Genomic DNA, 20821 nt, shown 5'->3' with positions numbered 1-20821 from the left:
GGTTTGTTTATAGACTACCTACAGGCCAAGTCTCGTTCAATATATCAATCTGAGCTAAAGCTATTTAGCTGTAACTGTTTCTTCTTTTTCAGCAACAATAACTTGATCGTGACGCTGATGAACCACGGTGCATTGCAATCTTCAATTTGTCTTCATACAAGATACTTTAGTCAAGTTTCAGCTCCTCTAAAGTTATCGAGCGGACTTAATCGGTCTGACACCATCCAACCGCCCATCCATTTCAATTTAAGAAAACCCTTGTTGAAAAAAGAAGCAACTGGCCTCTATCCTGTAATATTTGATTAAAATTATTTTTAGTTCTTATTGTAAGGCACACAAAGACATACATAAAGAACATCTTTATCTACTGAAAAAAGAAATCAATTGAGCATCAGTTAAGACAATGAGTTATTTAAAAGTATACAAAATATTATTAACATCTTCTATATTGACGTACCACCCAAAACAAGATATCATTTCAGTTTTGTATTACAGCAGGCAACTTGAGTATAGGTTAAATTAGTTCAGCTGACAAATCTGTTCTCGGTTTACTAATTTCAATTACTTGTTTGACATACAAATGCTACGGAAACGTTACTCTTTACCATGTTTCGTCTAAGGTGAGGTAAAATGGCAATAAACCAATTCAAATGTCAGGAAAACTGTTCACTGATGAAGTCCGGAGCAAGTTCAAGCAGTGTATGATAATGTGTGGAGGAACGTCGAACAATATTTGTCTAGCTCTAATTGCGTCGCTACGATAAATTTGTCTGTAGCTCATTTTGCTGCTATAGAATCACTGCATTATAACCGTCTATATATGGAAAAAATCGATCATAAGTCATGCTATACCATCTTTTACTTAAATGTTGCTACTTTTCTGTGATAGTTTAAATAAGGAAGTTATATTTTATATAAATATATGTCTTCGTGTGTTCAATAGTGTTCATAGTTATCACTTTCAACGAAAGCAGAAATAGAAAATAAAGATATTGACACTGTTGTATTGTACGTTTTGTCCAGATGAATCTATGTTGACGCTTGAGTTTCAATGATCGCGCAAACGTATGAAAAAATATAAACATAAATTATCTGACATGATACCATGTTTGACAAAAAGTAAGTTACGACAAAAAGTAATAATATTTTTATTCTGAATACAGGGATAAAATATAATAGGCCTTAGACATATCAATTTATGACTTGCCTCAGAATTTTGAATATAGTTAAACTTGTGCTGAGGATAGTTAAACTTGTGCTGAGGACCACCTGTGATAGTTAAACTTGTGCTGAGGACCACCTGTGATAGTTAAACTTGTGCTGAGGATAGTTAAACTTGTGCTGAGGACCACCTGTGATAGTTAAACTTGTGCTGAGGACCACCTGTGATAGTTAAACTTGTGCTGAGGACCACCTGTGATAGTAAACTTGTGCTGAGGACCACCTGTGATAGTATTAAACATTGTGCTGAGGTATGTTTAAATACTTATGTGCCTGAGGACCATGTGATATGTTCACCTGATGCTAGTTGTATAAGTTTACAAATAAATAGTGCTGAGGACCACCTGTGATAGTTAAACTTGTGCTGAGGACCACCTGTGATAGTTAAACTTGTGCTGAGGACCACCTGTGATAGTTAAACTTGTGCTGAGGACCACCTGTGATAGTTAAACTTGTGCTGAGGATAGTTAAACTTGTGCTGAGGACCACCTGTGATAGTTAAACTTGTGCTGAGGACCACCTGTGATAGTTAAACTTGTGCTGAGGATAGTTAAACTTGTGCTGAGGACCACCTGTGATAGTTAAACTTGTGCTGAGGACCACCTGTGATAGTTAAACTTGTGCTGAGGACCACCTGTGATAGATACCTCCTCTTAAGACTAATAAGTTTACTTTCGGTTTAATTGTTTGAAATGTATCTTAACCTGTAAATAAAGACCATCTGAAAGGAAGAGGGCCATGATGGCCCTATATCGCTCACCTGAGTTTAGTTGTAAAAGTGTTTACTAAATAAATACAGGCAGGTAGTTTGTAAACCATTTGAACAAACTTGATAAAGATCCATGGCAGGATGCTACTGACAAAGTTTGGTGTAATTCTAACCTGATTATTCAAGATAAGTATTGAAATCTGTATGAAAATTATACGTGTGGCTCAAATGTCTTTGCTGAAGCTTCAAAAACAAAAATGTAGGTGAGTAGGTAACGATAAAGATTATTCAAGATAACTACTGAAATATGTATGAAAAATTATACAGGTGGTCCCAATTTCTTTGCTGTAGCTTCAAAAACAAGAAAGTAGTTCAGTATGTCAGGGTTAAGAATATTAAAGATGAGTATTGAAATCTGTATCAAAAGTTACACATGTGGTCCAAATTTCTTTGCTGTACCTAAAAAAAAAACAAGAAGAAAGTAGGTCAGTATATGAAGATTAAGACTGGGTGTCAATCCTTTTTTTTATGGAAAATAAGCCGCCAATAAGGAGCCTTTAAATCAATACAGGGGCAATCGTGTCCTTATTGGTGTTTCCCGTGGTGCTCTGGCTTCTGCAGTCATCAAGGACATACATTTACGGTTCCATTGGTTTTGATTTATATATCTTTACATGAGCATTTTTGTGTCCTGTGGTTACTGTTTCGTGTGTTAGGGATTCATCTGGCGGGGAGTAATTCTATTTTTATTTACATTGTCTTGTAGTAGGGCTTAGAGTGAGGTTTGGCGCCAGTAAACTAGTTTTAAGTCCCCAGTGGTGTTTTTGCCACTGACCGTTCCAATGCAAAGCTTCTGCCTGTGTGTTTTGTGTCTGTGTTTGTTTGTTTGTTACTTCTTTGTTATTAATGCGTCCGTTTGTGTTACCGCATACATGTGTTCAGCCACTTTGTGCATGTATTCAGTTGTCCATGTGGAGTGCTGTATGGAGGGCTGCATTCTTTGAACTGGACTATTCTATCGTGCCGCAGTGCTCTGTACCCTATTATTAAAATGGCTTTGATCTAAATTATATATTGAGTGACTTTTCACCAAATGTTGAAATAACTGTACAAACCAGTTTGCAACTGCCTGATTACAAAACAAAATCATTAGAGTTCTATGAAAATAAAATTACAGCAATTCATAATGTTACCGTTATCAAATAAAGATTTCGTCTCACATTTTATGGCTGTTAGTGTTATAACAGTTGTTTAAAAGATATATTCCAATTAAATGTACTTTGACTAATTGTTCAAACAAATGAACAAACCAGAATAGCAACTGCCTGTATGCAGACAATGGAAATATTGCAGTAATTCACCATCTTACCGTGTACATATAGATTGTTTTTGGTTAGTTTTACTGCAGTGTTTTAAAAACTTCTCATGCTGTACATTTTAACAGTGTTTAATATAGTGTACATCACGAAGAGAGTTCCACACAACTGTCCGTGGGAAAAATGAGTATTGTGGTTGCTTGTATTTAGTATGCCATTGATTGTCTTGTGTATGGTATTTAGTAACTGTTAATCTATTAGTAACCATTTTTATTCTGTGTAAGAGTACGCTCTATATTTTTTTACAAAAAGCAAAAATAAAGTGTTAAATGACTTGACTTCCGTTTAGATATTAGCGTTACCAAAACATTTTACGTTGAACCTCAATATATTTAATTATCCGTCTAAATTCATTTCATTCGTTTTTGCCTTATTTCATATTACATTTGTATGTATACTCGTATATCTATTTCTGTCATCATTTTTAAAGGGGTATATCACGCCTGGTAAACAACAGAGCTGCCTCTTTCAGAGGTATACGGTAAATCGCTCTTTCGCAACTTCCGAGGTAGTACATGTCGCGATAAATGAGCGTCAACAAAGGTGAGTATCATCATATTTTTTGTATTTTTACAAGCATTGTATCGAATATAAAAATCGGAGAATGGTAGGCGATGTAGATTTTATTTAACTTTACAGAGAACTTAAAGTTCGCTAATTTATTCTTGATTTTTGGTCGTGGCGATGTTTACCAGCACACTGATTTAGCGATGAAGTGGGCCGGTTCGTCATGAAGCACTTTCATTGTCACATATTTGCATTTTAACTGATATCAAGAAGCAAACCGAGTAGGCGTGAGATAGCTGTGAGATATACAATGTATTTGGAAATAAAATTTATACCGAAAATGGTTTGGAAGTAGAAACATTCAGTTTTTAATTGTGAGAGACAGCTCTGTCGTGAAGGAGATAGTCATGTCGCCAAGGAGATAGAGGTAGCTCTGTAGTTTACCAGTCGTCTATATGCTTACGGCACGAATGTTTTAAATTATTTATCCTAGTAGATATGGCTGTTTTTGCGTGGTTCCGTTTAGTCGCAATCGGTGCATTAAGTAGATCACGACATCAGATAATATACAAAAAAGAACATTAAATGCATCACCCTCGCTCTGTCAGACCTAGCGACCACCCATGATTTCAATTCTATTTTTACTTAAAATTGTACTCCTCGTTTGTTTAATTGATTTTATTAAACGCTTGTTTCACAGACCATTCACATGCGCTTATGAAAACTAATATTGTTTTGTTATATGATAGCTGAAACAAAACTATGAATAGAAGTATTGAAATCATCACATGACCTTTATTTGTATTAGGCAACCGATCTTGAACTTTTCTGAAACTTTTGCATGAACTGTATCTGCTCATTTCCTTACATGTACGGTTTTCAAACAACACTTGTCGACGATTACGCTACTTTAATATCACAAACATGATTAAGTTTTTGCGCTTTTCTTAATTAGACTATCATACCACGTCAGCAGTCGAAGAGATTATATTGTAGCTGATTTATGACATTTCGTTCTGCGGCAGTTTATGCAGCACATTTCGTTGCGCCATCCTGTCACGTGTGCGAACACGCCATAATGAGATTTTGAAAGTTTTATGTTGTATATGCGTGCGTGCTAACGCGGCAAAACGAAACTAACACCGCTACATAACGAAACATAGAGCACGACAGAATGAAACATTTTATGTTTTGCTGGCTCAGGCTCCATCAACAATCATTTCGTGTTGGCATGATGGCACACACGCCAAGATGAAATAAAATGTTTCGTTGTTTTGCGTTGGCAAGCACGCTATTTCGTTTTGGTATGTTGGCGCAGGAAATAAAATGTTTAATTGTCTCGCGCTGGTGTGCATGCTAGGGCGACACAACGAAATGTTCTATATACCCACGCGCACGCCAACAGGACATAACGAAACGAAACTCTTTATTGCGCGCGGCAACAGGCCAAAACCAAAATATTGTTAATGTCGCACTCGTCAACGAGAGATATTGTTTTTGTTCTGTTGCATTTTATGTATCGTTATGTCACGTTGTTAGTTTCGGTTTGTCGCCTAAACAACATACAAAACTTTCAATATTTTGTTATGGTGCATTGGCGCGTGCGCCAGGACGAAAGAAATGCGGTACATAAACCGCTCGCTGGCCAATTCGATATAACGAAGTGTCCTAAATCAGCCACCATAAATATAAGCACACGTTATATAGTATACCCATGTAACCTTCAAAATATGCATAAATGTGTATGCAAAAAAGTGCATAAATTTTCCTTCATGTAAGTAAAATAATCCAAACCTTATTTCTTAACCGTTTTTGATATAATAGCACAGCTAACCTAGGGACCTTACATTATTAAACAATTAACATGTGTCTGATTGCTGTCTTTTGTGACATCATTAACACTTACATTCATAGCTTCTGGTTGGAATTTTGTTTAGCTGATTTTGTATTTTATTTGCATCATAGTTATAACTATGTGTTTAGTGTTGTCTTTTGAAGCTATGGTTATTGACTCGACACATGTGAGAGCTGCAACAGTATTTTCCATTTCTTTCAGTGATAACCTTTTAGAGTTCTTTCAAGGTAAAGAGTACTTCTATAAACAGAATAACAAGAAACGCGGCAATGCCACGAAAGCAGGTTTTCAACACTTTTCATAAGAATAAACAAGAGTGCCAGAACAATATACGCCCGTCACAGCAAATTTCTTTACTCTAGCACCTGTATTTGCAGATATAATTTTAATTTTGTGGTTGTTTAGTAATCATTGTAATTCTTATGTTTTTCTAAGTCCACAAAAAACTCCTTACCAGGTAGAGATACCTTAAAATTAGAAAGTAACAACTATGCTGTACCACAGAAAAGTGGTCTTGGTTTTTCCCTACGGTCAATTATAAAAAAGTTACAATATAAGTTATATATAGTAACAACTAAGGGAAGTTAATCTTTAAAAAAAAAAAAAAATGTAAGTCCACACAGAAATCCTTACCAGGTAGAGATTGGTCAAAATACACCTCAAATTTGGATGTAACATGCATGTTGTACTACAATAAAAGTGGTCTCGATTTTTCCCTACGTCTAGTAATGAAAAAGTTACAATATAAGCTATTTATAGTAACAACAAAGGGAAGTAATTCTAAAGAAGGGAACTGCGCAGGACACTTCGTCTCATTATGGTGTATAATTGTGCCAAGTTACATCAAAATCCCTCTATGCATGAAGAAGATATGCTCCGGACAAAGTTTTCATTCTTGTATCCTTTGACCTCTAAGTGTGACCTTAACCTTAGACCTAGGGACCTGGTTCTTGCGCATCACACTTCGTCTCATGATGGTGAACAATTGTGCCAACTTTCATCAAAATCCCTCCATGCATATAGAAGATATGCTAACCCTAACCCTAACCTAACCCTAACACTATTTTTAGTAACAATGACCTTGACCTTGATCCCAGAAACCCCAAAATCAATCCCAAGCTATATAAGTTTTCTATACACCAAGTTTCATCATGATAGCTCATTCCTAAGTTAAGTTATTGACCGGAAACCCTTTTTCTATTTTAAGTAACAGTGACCTTGACCTTGACCCCAGAAACCCCAAAATCAATCGCAGCCTTTGTCTTGATATAAGCTACATACATACCAAGTTTTATTCAAATATCTTTACCGAAACAAAAGTTATTGACCGGAAACACCAGTTTGACGCCGCCCGCCCGCCCGACCAACGACATACCCCAATCTAATAACTCAGGTTTTCAACGGTTTTCGTTGAAAACCTGGTTAAAAACAACCTAATTGGAGTTTCTTTGCATTTGGAAGAATCAAATGTTTCCGCACTTCAAACGTGTAATTGCTTAAGACCCATAATTACGTATTATTAAGTTTTTTCTTATCTTCGCCAATGTTACAGATGAAAGATTTTTGGGACCGTTTCGTTTCCCTTGCTGGAATTCATAGGCTTTTGGGGGATTAATCTAAATTTCATTTTTACTCGCTGCATGTGGGTTTGCAGACGACCAAGTTAATGTCAGACTCATATTTGCATCAGAAAAACACGAAAAACGAAAATACATTAAACTAGGTATAAAATTTATATGATTAAGCATAAATCCAACTCAATAAATGGATAAATAATCAAAAACAAGATTCCGTCGGTAGATAATGACACTTACAGAATAACTCCAATAATATTCCTTGAGAGCAAAAAAAAATAATATCGGTTCACCCATGCAGTATGAAATTGAATTGAGACTTCACCGTGAAATAAATTTCACTACACTTCAGGTGATGTAGACTGATGACATGAATGGACACTTTTATGCCATCAAAGTGTTACAGACTAATAGAGACTATTAATTCTTTCACAATTACTACTAGGAAAAAGAAAAAAGATTGATTTTGTCCTGTTTTCTTTTAGCATTTCTTATTTCATTATTAGTGAATGTATATTATCTAAAATTTGTAGAATCATACATTGTTGTTAAATCTTGTAGCCCAATGATGCAAGCGATAAGTGTGACATTTGAGACATGGGCCTTGGCCTTGCATTTGACACGTTGTCTAAGTGGGAACATTTGTACCGTTATTTGAAATCCTTTGATGAATGGTAGAATCATGGACCGGACACAAAACAGACCTTGTTAACCTTCGACCTCAAATTGTAACGTTGACCTTGGAGCTAGGATAATGGTTCTTGCTGGCTCTGTTGACATGCCATCTCATTATGGGAAACATTTTAGCCAAGAAATTCCACGATCCCAAAACTGATGAGCTTAGACCTCTGTGACCTTGACCTTGGAGCTAGGGATCCGGATGTTGCGCAAGACACGTCATGATGAAAAACATTTGTGCCAAGTTATTTACAAAATTCCTTAATGGATGGCCGAGTTATGGACCGGACATGAACTGTGAAGGACAGAAGGACGGATGGAAGGACGCAGCTTTTTTCTGGGGACAATTAAAGATAATAATATTCCATGAATAATGAGACCGCTTGCAAATATTGCATAACATCAGTCAATTAATGTGCTTCGATAAATAAAATGCTTGATAGGTTATTGATCTCCTTTATATTAAATGAAAAACGAAGAATTGTGATAACTTTCCACTGTAAATCACACAATGTTTATCTGTGTTTTAATTATAGGGATGGCATGGGTCTCCAACTGAAATAATTTCTTTTGCTGAAACATTCTTGTTTTCAATATCTATTCTATTCTTTGATCGATCATTGCCGGTCGTGAAGAAAGTGTTAATGTAATTTCACAACTACAGAGGGTAATAAACTAGAATGAAAGAAATACATTAATCCCGATGGTCTTTATTATCACGTGAGGAATGCCGCTTGCACGCAATCTTACAGTTAGTTCGTGCCAGTGTGCGAATATTACACGTACATAACCAAGTTCATTTGATATCTGGCATATGGTGGTAACACACAAAAGGAAACGGTCGGCTACGTATATAAATCGTTTTCATTTCTTACTCCACAGTAACTTCATTTCTGAACTTTTATAGCATTGCAAAGGATACAAAACATTTATGCGTAATTATTATATATTTTACAAAATTTATAAAGCGCACTTTTCATGACAAACACGTTCAAATGCGTTTTACATGTAACGGCAGCCACTCGGCGCGCCAAATTCATCGTCTACAAGACATAAAGCAGTCAGACCAGAGGGACAGAGCAAGAGAAAGTCATACAGACATGTCCCGCTAACTGAGCCTAGTTCTTTGCGTTCTTTAACGTGCCCGATGTGAAGCGTCGATACACGCGAAGCAGTTAGGTGGAACACACTCAAAAATAATGATAACAAATTCTTCACAGTCTGCGCTATAATCATACTTTTACAGACCATGTTTTGAAAAGTATTCTAAGCAATGAAATCAAAAGTTTTAATGTATACCTCTTGCAAATAACATGACCAACAATACTTATAGAAAACCAGCCATCATGAGGAATTTCTGCTTGCAGGGACGTTTTAGATTTTTAGTCATCATAAGCTTCATGTTTAGTCTTCATTTTTCTTTATTGTCAATATTCACGGCCTTACATTATATAACACAGCAGTCTAGTCAAATGCCAGTCACCGTAGGAGTGAAAAAGAATTATCCTAAAAGCACCAAACATCTAGATAACTCAAGGTTTTCTCTTGCTGCTATTGCCGGTGTCTTTTTGATGAGTTTCCTGGTATATAGTTATCTTATCTTAAAAAAATTGTTATCTGGCGACGTCCATCCGAACCATGGCCCGACGGTTTCATCACAAGATACTTCATCTTCTTCTTTAGCATCTTCGTCTGTAAACAGCTTAGACTTGTCTAGACATATTTCATTTGTTCACTATAATATACAAAGTATATCAAATAAACTAGAGTTGTTATTTGCCGAACTCCGTGATTTTGACATAATTGCCTTATCAGAGACATGGTTAAACCAATCAATCCATACAGAAGAGCTTCTTTTTGCGTCTTTTCATCCTCCTGAACGGAAAGACCGTACGCACGATCCACACGGAGGTGTTTTATTGTTTGTTAGGGATACACTCCATTACAAAAGAAGGACAGATCTAGAAATTCCTGGTACAGAGTGTATTTGGGTTGAATTAGTTCTTGAAACTAAAAACATTTTGTTTGGTTTATTCTACAGACCACCAAATACAGATGCACTTCAACACTCAAAAATTGTTGATTCTTTACACTTGGCGGTTGACACTGGCTTTCGTGATATAATTGTCGTAGGTGACTTTAATCTTAACTGTGCAAACCAACAATCAGCCCGCAAGATCAACTCAATCTGCCAACAATTCTCGTTCATACAGCACATTGATGAGCCTACACATTATACTGAGAATTCGTCTTCGTTAATTGATTTAATATTTACATCTAATGCAAGTCTTCTATACTGTTCTGGTGTTGGTGATCCCTTCTTATCCCAAGAAATACGTTATCATTGCCCTACTTACGGACTTTTAAATTTAAAGAAGCATTCTAACCCAGCTTTTAAAAGACACATTTGGCTATTTGATAAAGGAAACTATGATCTTCTGCGCCAGAAAGCATCGATGATAAAGTGGAGTTCTTTTAAAGATGAAAATATTAGTACTTATTGTTCGAATATAACTCATCAAATTTTGGAAATTGCAAAACCGTGCGTCCCAAACAGGGAAGTTCTCATACGGCAGAATGATCCATCATGGATTACAACTCATATAAAAAAAAAATTTATAGGAAAAAGAAAACAAATTTATCGAAAAGCTAAGAACACTGGGTCTGAAGAACACTGGTCTAGATTTCGGCATCTTAGGAATGGTATTACTACACTTATCAAAGAAGCAAAGAAAACTCATATTTCCAAACTTGCCAAAAACCTTACAGATCACCCAAAGTCTTCTAAATCGTGGTGGTGTTGTATGAAATCCTTCATTAAACCAACAACCAAAAGTACCATTTCCAACCTTGTATATGATGATGAAGTTGTTTATGATGACAAACAAAAGGCTAACCTGTTAAACAATTTCTTCAAAGAACAATCCCTGTTAGATGAAACGGCTGCCCAAACATTGCCTGACAGTCCAAACACACAGCACCCTTCCCTACAATCACTTCAAATTTCACCAGAAGAAGTTCAGTCTGTACTTAAAACCCTACCGCTCGGCAAAGCATCCGGTCCCGACGGGATAAACAACCGAATTCTGCGTGAACTTTCTTTCGAACTTGCTTCACCATTATGTGATCTTTTTAACTACTCACTTACTTGTTGCACTTTTCCAGAAGGATGGAAGGAAGCAAATGTTACACCCCTATTCAAATCTGGAGATCTATCTCTTGTTACTAATTACAGACCAATTTCTCTTCTAAGTACAGTCGGTAAGGTCTTTGAGAGAATCGTATTTAAACATGTTTTCAACTATCTTCAAGATAACAATCTTCTTACACCTTTACAATCTGGTTTTGTGCCAAGAGATTCCACAGTCAATCAACTTGTTTATCGTTACAACACATTCACTCATGCAATTGACTCCGGCAATGAGATTAGGGCTGTCTTCTGTGATATCAGTAAAGCATTCGATCCTGTCTGGCATACTGGTCTACTCTATAAGCTTAAGTTATTTGGAATTTCTGGTCGTCTGAACTCTTGGTTCTCATCTTATCTTTCAAATCGTAGGCAGCGTGTGGTAATATGTGGTGCAAAATCTGACTGGAATTCTATCAATGCTGGTGTACCTCAGGGGTCCATTCTGGGCCCTTTACTTTTCCTGATGTACATTAATGACATCGTACATGATATGACATGCTAATATACGTCTATTTGCTGATAAAACAAGTCTTTATGTAATTGTTGAAAATGAACAAGAAGCGGCAAATACACTCAATGTTAATCTGTCGAAAATCTCTGAGTGGACTGCAAGATGGTTAGTTACATTTAACCCAAAGAAAACTGAATGTCTTCTCTTTTCAAGAAAATACACCAGTTTCCCCATCCACCAATCATAATGCAGAACCAAATCGTTCAAGAGGTTCAAAATCACAAACACTTAGGTGTACTATTTTCTAATGATCTTCGATGGAACCAACATATTGAATACATTAAATCCAAAGCTTACAATAGACTAAATATAATGAGGAAACTCAAATTCATTTTAGACCGGAAATCATTAGAAACAATGTATATTAGTTATATAAGACCAATACTTGAATATGCAGATGTTCTTTTTGATAACTGTACAACTAAAGAGTCCGATGAACTAGAAAAAATTCAATATGAAGCCGCCCGCATCGTGACCGGTACTACTAAATTAGTTTCTATCCAGATATCAATGAAAGAAGTGGGCTGGGACACATTGAAAGATAGAAGAAGTAAACATAAACTAATTCTTTTTTATAAAATGAAACAAGGTCTTACGCCTGAATACTTGTCATATTTAGTTCCGCCTCTCGTAGAAGACAGGTCTAATTACAGTCTCTGCAACGCAGACGACATACAAGTTCCACGTGCACGCACAACACTTTATCAAAACTCATTTCTTCCTTCAACTGTACGTCTTTTCAATGAATTGCCACGACCTACTCGGGAGGCTGAATCACTATCTAGTTTTAAACACCACCTCAACTCGATTATTGTATATGTTCCTAAATATTATTATCATGGGAGTCGAGAAATTCAGGTTTTACATACTAGGTTACGTACCAACTGTAGTTCACTTTCGCAAGATCTTTATTCAAAGAACATTATTGACTCTCCAAACTGTACTTGTGGCTACGCTGAAAGCGCTAATCATTACTTCCTTCACTGTGAAAGGTACAATGACCTACGAATGAGTCTCCTGGAGACAGTTTCTAGTTATTGCCATGTATCTTTAAATGTTCTCCTTTGTGGTGACCAGTCTCTCTCGTACGAAGACAATATTACTATCTTCTCTGCAGTACACAGATATATAGAGAAATCGAAACGCTTCCTTAGATAATTCACTATTGTACAAAACTAACAACCCTGTCGCCTATCTTCATCTTCATGTCCATTTACTCTCTGATTTTCTTTTACTTATCTAGAATCTACATTATATTTTGATTTTGATTAATATACTTTTGCTTTGTTTTTGCTAGTTTGATATGTTTCTTTTCCGATAACTTAGATCAACTCATATACAATATAAGAGAGCATTTCCTTTTTATAAGTTCGATTACGCCAGGATTCTGTGTAAATTGATTATATATATGGAGAGGACTTCAATAAGCCTACTGGCTTCCAGTCCAATCCAGAATTTATGTATGTAAATAATCCTTTGAAATGTACATATTGGGAAATAAAATATGTTTAAACCAATGTATAAAAGAAAGGAAACGCTCTTAAATGTAAAATGCCCATTTTTTTTATTGTTAAAGCATATTTGTTTGTGTAAACAAAAGGCATGTTTCGACCATTGTAAAGAGCTACTTACATATTTTCATTTAATTACTTACAGTAACGGTTTACTTTAAAGCTCAATGAATTTTGTTCTGACATAAATGTCAAACTGGATATTGTCTTAATAAGAACAAACATTTTAAGCGGTTTGAATTAGATGGCTTACAGAAAAATGCCAGAAAAAAGAACAGACATTTTAAGTGACTTGGCTAAGATGGCTTACAGAAGAAATCAAATGTAAAAAGGAATCTACTTAAAATCGATAATACATGTAAGTCAGGGAAATTTCGGCTTGATTAGGTCGTTATTTGCAATTAATTCGAAAAACAATCCTGTGATATTCATTATTTAGAAAATATATCTTTGGATTGTGCTTGTTAACATGGTTTTGGTTTCGATTTTACGTATGTTTGATATCTGCAGTTTGTTATATTTTTCTAATAAATGTATGTACATCAAATATTTTTGGGGGAATTATCTGAAATTAAGTGAAATATGTATCGTAAGAGTTTTAAGCGGTTGATATTTTACGAAAACTAATTTGCGCGAAAAGAGGTAAATGACATCTGTACGTGGCGAAAAGAGAAAAGCGAGCTGGAAATAATGAAAACATTTTGTAGTTAGAAAATGGTTGAATCCCAGTTTACTGCAAAAAATATAAAACGTACTTAGAAGTCAGAAAAGTTTTTAAATCAGATTCCTTTAGGTATTTTAGTTTATTTGTGTTGATTAAGTATATAGGATATATTTTATTTATAAAAAAAACATTATGCCACTCAGTATGCAAATATATTTACACACATGTTACCAAAAGAAAGAAAAAACAGTGAAGTACAAGTCAACGTTATGCAAACGGTTACTTAAGTATTTCCATAATTATTAATACAACTTTTGAGGGGAAAACTTTTATCGGTAATGCATACATCTATCGGGAATCTTTAAAAAATGTTTTTTTGTAAATAGGTACATGGCTAAAGTTAAAACAAACCAATTATTTACTGACTGATACATTTCGTTTGATTTAAGTCCATTTATTTTCTCCCGATACTATTTCGTCATACGATGTATACGTTTTAAGGAGAGATTCATCTCCTAGTGCATTACAGCTCTTCTAAATAATTGTCTGTGGCCAGTCTCAGCTTCTAACTGGTGTGCAGAAACACATAATTGTGTATGACATATTCAAAACTTTCTCATAGTAACACTATCAAGATATGGTTAGTTAAAAATTAGTTTTACAGATAATTTAGTGCTGCTAAAATTCAACTTTTTTCATTACACATTTACACTGGGATTAATTAAGGAAAGAGTTTTACAAATTTCACAAACACCTCTTCCTTCGCACTGTCGAGATGCAATGTTGTAGAAAAGACAATAGATGGACAACAAACGTTCAAGCCACCATGTCCTCATAAGAGCGAGAAAGAAAAAAGAAAGTCGTGATTTTATATAAAAGTACAGGTCACTTCAGACGTAATTCATTTCAACAGATAAAAACTAACTCGTATAACTCCTCTGTGTTTCCGTAGATTTTTTTTCAAAATATATGTTATATTTAAAGCCTTATATATGCTTTACACTAAAGTCATTGCCAAAGTTGATATGCAGGAATAGTAATAACTGAAACAATTTTCAAGAACCTTTTCAGGAAATAACATTATCTTATTTGAAACGTTTATATTTTTGATTAGAATACGTACTACGCCTTTTGTTCTATGGGTTTTGTTGTTGTTGTGTTTTGAATTGGTTTACAGAGATATATTTCAGTTCACACAAAATGTTATCTTTTTACGCGATTTCTACAGCAATCTACGGTTTTTACGGCAAACCACGTGCGCGTTAAATAACATTTACGTCCGAAGACAGTCAAATTGCTTAACGAGAAATATCATTACGGATCCACTACATCAAGTGCATTGAATATGTAACAAAAACAAAGGATATCCCTTTATTTTTTAGATCAGCATTAAACACGTTCTAGAGTGAATGAATTGTTTTGTACATGATATCAGATCACTATCGATTGAATAAATCTTGACATTGTGGAAAATCTCTTAATTAAAATAAAACATGTCTTGCCAATAATATGGAATCTGATGTTTTTTGTCCTGGAAGCCCTTGATATTGATTGGTCGATTTTAAATCAGGCAGTGTCGATAACATTAACTGTATTAAATTGACCGTAAACAAATGTAAAAGATATAAAATGTGACGTGCACGCGACACGAACGGCTGGTTCAGAAATAAAACATGTAAATGACACTTAAAAGTCGTAAAACACATCAGATTAAATATGAGATTTCAAAGTGCCAGTTCTATATGTGATAGCCTAGCTATCTGGATATGATAAGACAAGAGAAAAACAAAGCAATCTGAATATATGCGAATTGTTCAATCACTTGACAAAATTGTTTGCTATAACACAAAGTAGAATAAGCGTTGGATTAGCGAAAATAGCATCAAGAATATAATTTATCCTGTCACTTGTATCAATTTCGATCCAATAATAGGGTGCCGCATATTTTTATTGATCTACGGCACTTGGTCACATGATCTTGATCTACGTCAGTTGGTCACATGACTAGCCGGACTTCTTTTGTCAAGCGTCGCAAAGTTCCGGAATTTGCGGCGTTCAAAACACATATTATCATGTTTAAAATGTATTTTATTACAGATTCCACTTTTGGATGAAAAAAAATGAAATAAAATTGTGTTTATCTGATTTTTGTTCTGTTTTCTTATGTCAATTCTCAATAATTTCAATCATTATACATTTTGACCCGAAGCAAGCGCCTGTAGTATATGAGCAACTCGTAGTAAACAATAACAAACAATAGTGTCGACTGTCAATTCATACTGGAGAGATGTCCCAGGATTTAAGTCAGGGGACATTTGACCTGATTTGGGAAGATCTGTACTCGGTTCACATTGCAAATATGCACAACACTATGCCTGAAAACAAAACAACCACAGTTGTAGCAGAAATGACCAATGCTGACTTTATGAATGTGCATGGTTTTGATATTGATATGTTGTTCAATGACATGAATGAGAATGAAACAAATGAAATACACAATTCTCCAAATGATATTCCCAGTACTTCCCAACATTTAGAAATACCAGTTGAATCAGTTGCTCAAGAAATTCCTACTGATACTAATACTAACAGCCAAAATACTAACACGCTTGTTCAGGAATTATCCCAAAACAACTTGATCACTATTGACTCTAACCAGGAAAACCACTCTTACATGATAACTGAAGAACCTACAGCAATTATTGAGACAGAACCCTCAACTAAACAAGCAGAATTCAGGGATATCTCATCTGATGATGTAAGGAAATTAATAGAAAATGAAGAAAACAAGAACACCATGAGAAAGACTCTGTCAGATGTAACAAAATTTCAAAGATTCTTAGCCACCAAAGGGGAAAATAAGGACATTACAGAAATTGAACCAGATATGTTAGACGAATATTTGGCAAATTTTATTCTGTCAGTAAGGAAGCCCACTGGCGAGGAATATGAGCCATGCACCATTCGAAACATGGTTTCAAGCATTGACCGAAAATTAAGACGGCAAAAATACCCTCACAGAATCATTTCCGAACAGACAAATGCCTTTCAGTTAACTAGAGATGCACTGCATGCTAAACAAAAGTCACTAAAGCGCCTTGGGAAAGGAAATAAGCCAATGAAATCCAGTCCAATTTCTGACCATGAGATTGACCTGCTGTATCAAAAAGAAATCCTTGGTGGGAAGAACGCAAAAGCTCTTCTAAACACAGTCTGGATGAACAACTGTATCCTGTTTGGCTTAAGAGGAACCAAGGAAAATTATGACTTGAGGTATAAATAACCTAATACTAAATAAACACAATGATTTTTAATACTAAATTTAAAGTTTACAGACAAATCTTTGTGGATCAATGACAAAATGCTCCCACTGAGATTTGAACTCAGAATTCCTCTTAGTCAAGCATATAAAGCATAACCAGAGGCGTTTTACCAATTGAACTACAGGAGCATTTTGTACTAACTACAAAGTTGTCATTTACCGAATAATGATAAAAAAGTAGCATTATGCATTTTCAGACATTTAATAATTATTACGAGAAAAGAAGAAACTGAATGTATAATTATATTATATAAATTATTATTATTACAAAACTCGATCGATGAAAAATATTCAACATTATCATGTCACTAGCGGGCTGATGTGATTTTGTGTGTTTAAATTAAAAAATTTGACTACATAAAAAAAAAGGTGCATAGGAAATCGGGTTTCTTTTTACTAAGGAAAGGGGCCTAGGCCTGTGATTTGAAAAAAAAATAGCTCCGTATTTGTGCAAAGGGGAATAAAAAACCGGATGTAAAGTCATTTTTTTCTGGACATTTTTCCCCAAAGAATCTACCTCCAGTAAAAGGAGGTACGGTAATCTCCAAGCAAAACAGTTACATCTTTTCCCTGATTCTGAATTTGTTAAGGTAGTGTGATTTCATTGGGAAATTTCCTTTTTCGATATTCTTTAGCTGCAATTGCATCTCAAGCAAAAACAATGGTTTTTGGGGATAGAATTTTAAAATTACTGACTGTAATTACAGGTCCGCTACCTTAACTACATGATATAATAAACTATCATAAACAAGTTTTCTTACCTATTACAAAATGTACCTTTCTTCTTTTGATTTTCCAAAATACATTCATCTTGAAACTTTCAAATTGTATTTCTCGTCAAATAAGCACAAAATTCACACTTTTTTTAAATGTACGTATCATTTTATTTCCTCAGATGGGGAGACATTCAGCTAGAAACTGGATCAGATGGCATTGAATACCTCCGACTGCAAGAAAGGCAAACGAAAACAAGAACCGGAAGTAACGTCCATGATGTGCGACAGATTACACCAAAAATCTTTGCAACTGCTGATGATCCCGAACGCTGTCCAGTGGGAATGTACAAATTGTACAAGAGTAAACGGCCGCAGACATTTTGTGAACCAGATCATCCTTTTTATATCGCACCTCGCACAAGCTCCCAGACAATTGACAATAACACTTGGTTCATGAAAATAAAGCTTGGAGAAAAGAAACTTGGCAGTTTATTGAAGATAATGGCTGCTGATGGAGGGCTCGATGAAAGTAAAAGATTGACCAATCATTCAACCCGCAAGCATCTTGTCCAGAAACTTCGTGACTCAGGAATCGCACCTACAGACATCATGCAAATTAGCGGCCACAAAAACATTCAGTCTGTTATGAATTACTCCGCCATGTCCGAGGAAAAGCACAAGCAGTGTTCAAGAATACTTTCCACTGTAAGACCAAGTTCTGACAGGCCATCATCCTCAGCCAGCAGCTCAAGTGTTAGTGATGGTGTATTTCCTGCCATTGCCCAACCATGTCAATCTGCATCTCATTCTCTGCCATTTGTTCAGTCTGTGCCTGTGTCATCTGCAAGCTCAAGTACAAGTTCTTGTACACTGTCACATGATGTGTCGCCTCCAAATCCTGAACCACGAAGTGACTATGAGATAGAAACTGTCAACATTAGTAATCACAAAGTTCGTGCACAAGAATATCAAAATGATCAAAGCAGGCCTAACGTACATGTACCAGTGCCAGTACCAGACCCATGTCCGGTTTCTTCAAATTCTACTGGAAACTCCATTTCAGTTGTAAACGACACTGTTACTCTAAACACACAGATGAATTCTCTGTTTTCTGGTGCAGTGTTAAATATCCAAAACTTCAACATGTTCATGAAATAATTTATAAAACTGTACTGGAAATTAGACTCTAAGTCTATTGACAAGATGGCTGTGACCTCGACCGTTGACACTTGACTTGTTTGAAATTCATTCACGAATCTTTAAATACAATGATATTTTGACTGATCAATAAATTTACAAAATGTATGACCTTTTATCAATGTTCCCGCTTACAATGCCTTTGAAGTGTTTATCTTAAAACCTAAAAAGTTATCAACCCGGGGAATTATTTTTTCATGCGCGAAAGTAATACCGTCTCAATATTACGTCACGATAGAAGGGATACAACTCAGGAAGTATCTGTTTAAAGGTAGCGACCCTGATGAATTGAAAAAAAAGTGACAGGATAAATAGAATAATAGGTTGGTGCCGTGGATGGAGAAAGTTATCCGGATCGGCTCCAGAATTTAACGGGTTCGCCTACGGCTCACCCGATAAATTCTTCCGCCTTACCGGATAACTTTCTCCATCCACGGCACCAACCTATTATTCTCTATATGAGTGTAACAAAAGTACGCCTAAACCTTACGAGCCTGTTTCGCGAAGTGGAAAGTATATGACGTCACACCATGGCCAAAGCTTTGCAAAACTCAAAAGTCTTACTAGATATTCACAGATCTCTCATTTTCCTGATTTACCTACGACAATGAATATGCATAATAAATTAGAACAAAACTAAATCCTCCTAACAGACAAGTTAAATGACTTTTGCTGCGCTGTTTTAATGACAGCAGCCAAAACTGTTTGATAAATCCATCTATTTGTAAAAATAATAACTTCATAATTAAATGAAAATATCTTTTTAAATATCGGCTATTTAAAGAAATAAATAGTGTCTTTTTATTCATGTATCAATATCTGTTTTCTTGGTTGTAACGACATTTTAACAATTTTCCTTAATTAAACGTCAGTCATTTAAACATAAAAAAATTTCTTTGGATTCTGTACCATTACTGACTAGTTCTCCCCGTGTAACTTGCAGTTGCTTCTATGATTTAGATACGTTGGACGACGTATATAGACTCACTGTTTTCTGTTGAAATGTCACGGAGAATACACGAAATTGTTGTTTTATACTTTTATGTTCTACATGCTAAGCCAATCGAAAGGCCACTATTCTATTTTAAAATAGCATTTAATTATAGGTTTGTTATTTATTGATTAAAAATATTTTAACTTTATATTTTAGAAGTATTCATTGAATGTCACAACGAAATTTGGATTTGTAGAATCTTCAATAACAACAACATCGGCCTTACATTTTTCTAAAGCAAATCGCCCACGCAATCACGTTTTAAAGAAAATACACATCTTGACCATGATCTATGATACAATATAGCCAATGATTTTGCTTTTATTTTCGTCTTTAAAAATGACATAAATACGTACTTCAGTTGCAGTAAAAATAAATAGATTTGAAATTAAATTGTTTACAGCCTGTTTTGGAAAGTGAGTATTTTAATAAATACACGATAAACCATGTCTGATAAACAAGAGGGCCATCTTTAGATCGCTCACCTGAGTAACACACCATAACAGTGTAAACATGTTTGACCTAGTGACCCAGTTTTTTGACACCACATGACCCAGTTTCAAATTCATCCGCGTTTTCAAAGAGATAAACATTGTGACCAAGTTTCATGAAGACTGGAGCAAAAAAGTGGCCTCTAGAGCGTAAACAAGATTTTTCTTCAATTTGGCCTAGTGACCTAGTTTTAGAATTAACCTGACCCAATTTTGGAACCGTCGAAGATTTCATGGAGACAAATATTCGGACCAATACTCATTTAGATTGGACCAAAAATGTGGCCTCTTTGAGTGTAAACAAG

General features: G+C 35.3%; 1 protein-coding gene across 1 annotated transcript; it reads left to right on the top strand.

The window, feature by feature from the left end:
- Positions 1–17941: 17941 nt before the first annotated feature.
- On the top strand, positions 17942–18992 carry LOC128555440 (uncharacterized). Its single transcript, XM_053537715.1, has one exon. The coding sequence runs from the start codon at positions 17988–17990 to the stop codon at positions 18990–18992; it is 1005 nt and encodes a 334-aa protein (XP_053393690.1). The 5' UTR covers positions 17942–17987.
- Positions 18993–20821: the final 1829 nt, after the last annotated feature.

The sequence above is a fragment of the Mercenaria mercenaria genome, chromosome 3 (genome assembly GCF_021730395.1).
Source record: "Mercenaria mercenaria strain notata chromosome 3, MADL_Memer_1, whole genome shotgun sequence".
In the NCBI taxonomy this organism is placed as follows: domain Eukaryota; kingdom Metazoa; phylum Mollusca; class Bivalvia; order Venerida; family Veneridae; genus Mercenaria; species Mercenaria mercenaria.
The sequence above is the reverse complement of the archived record's forward strand: the minus strand, read 5'-3'. Positions and strand labels throughout refer to the sequence as shown.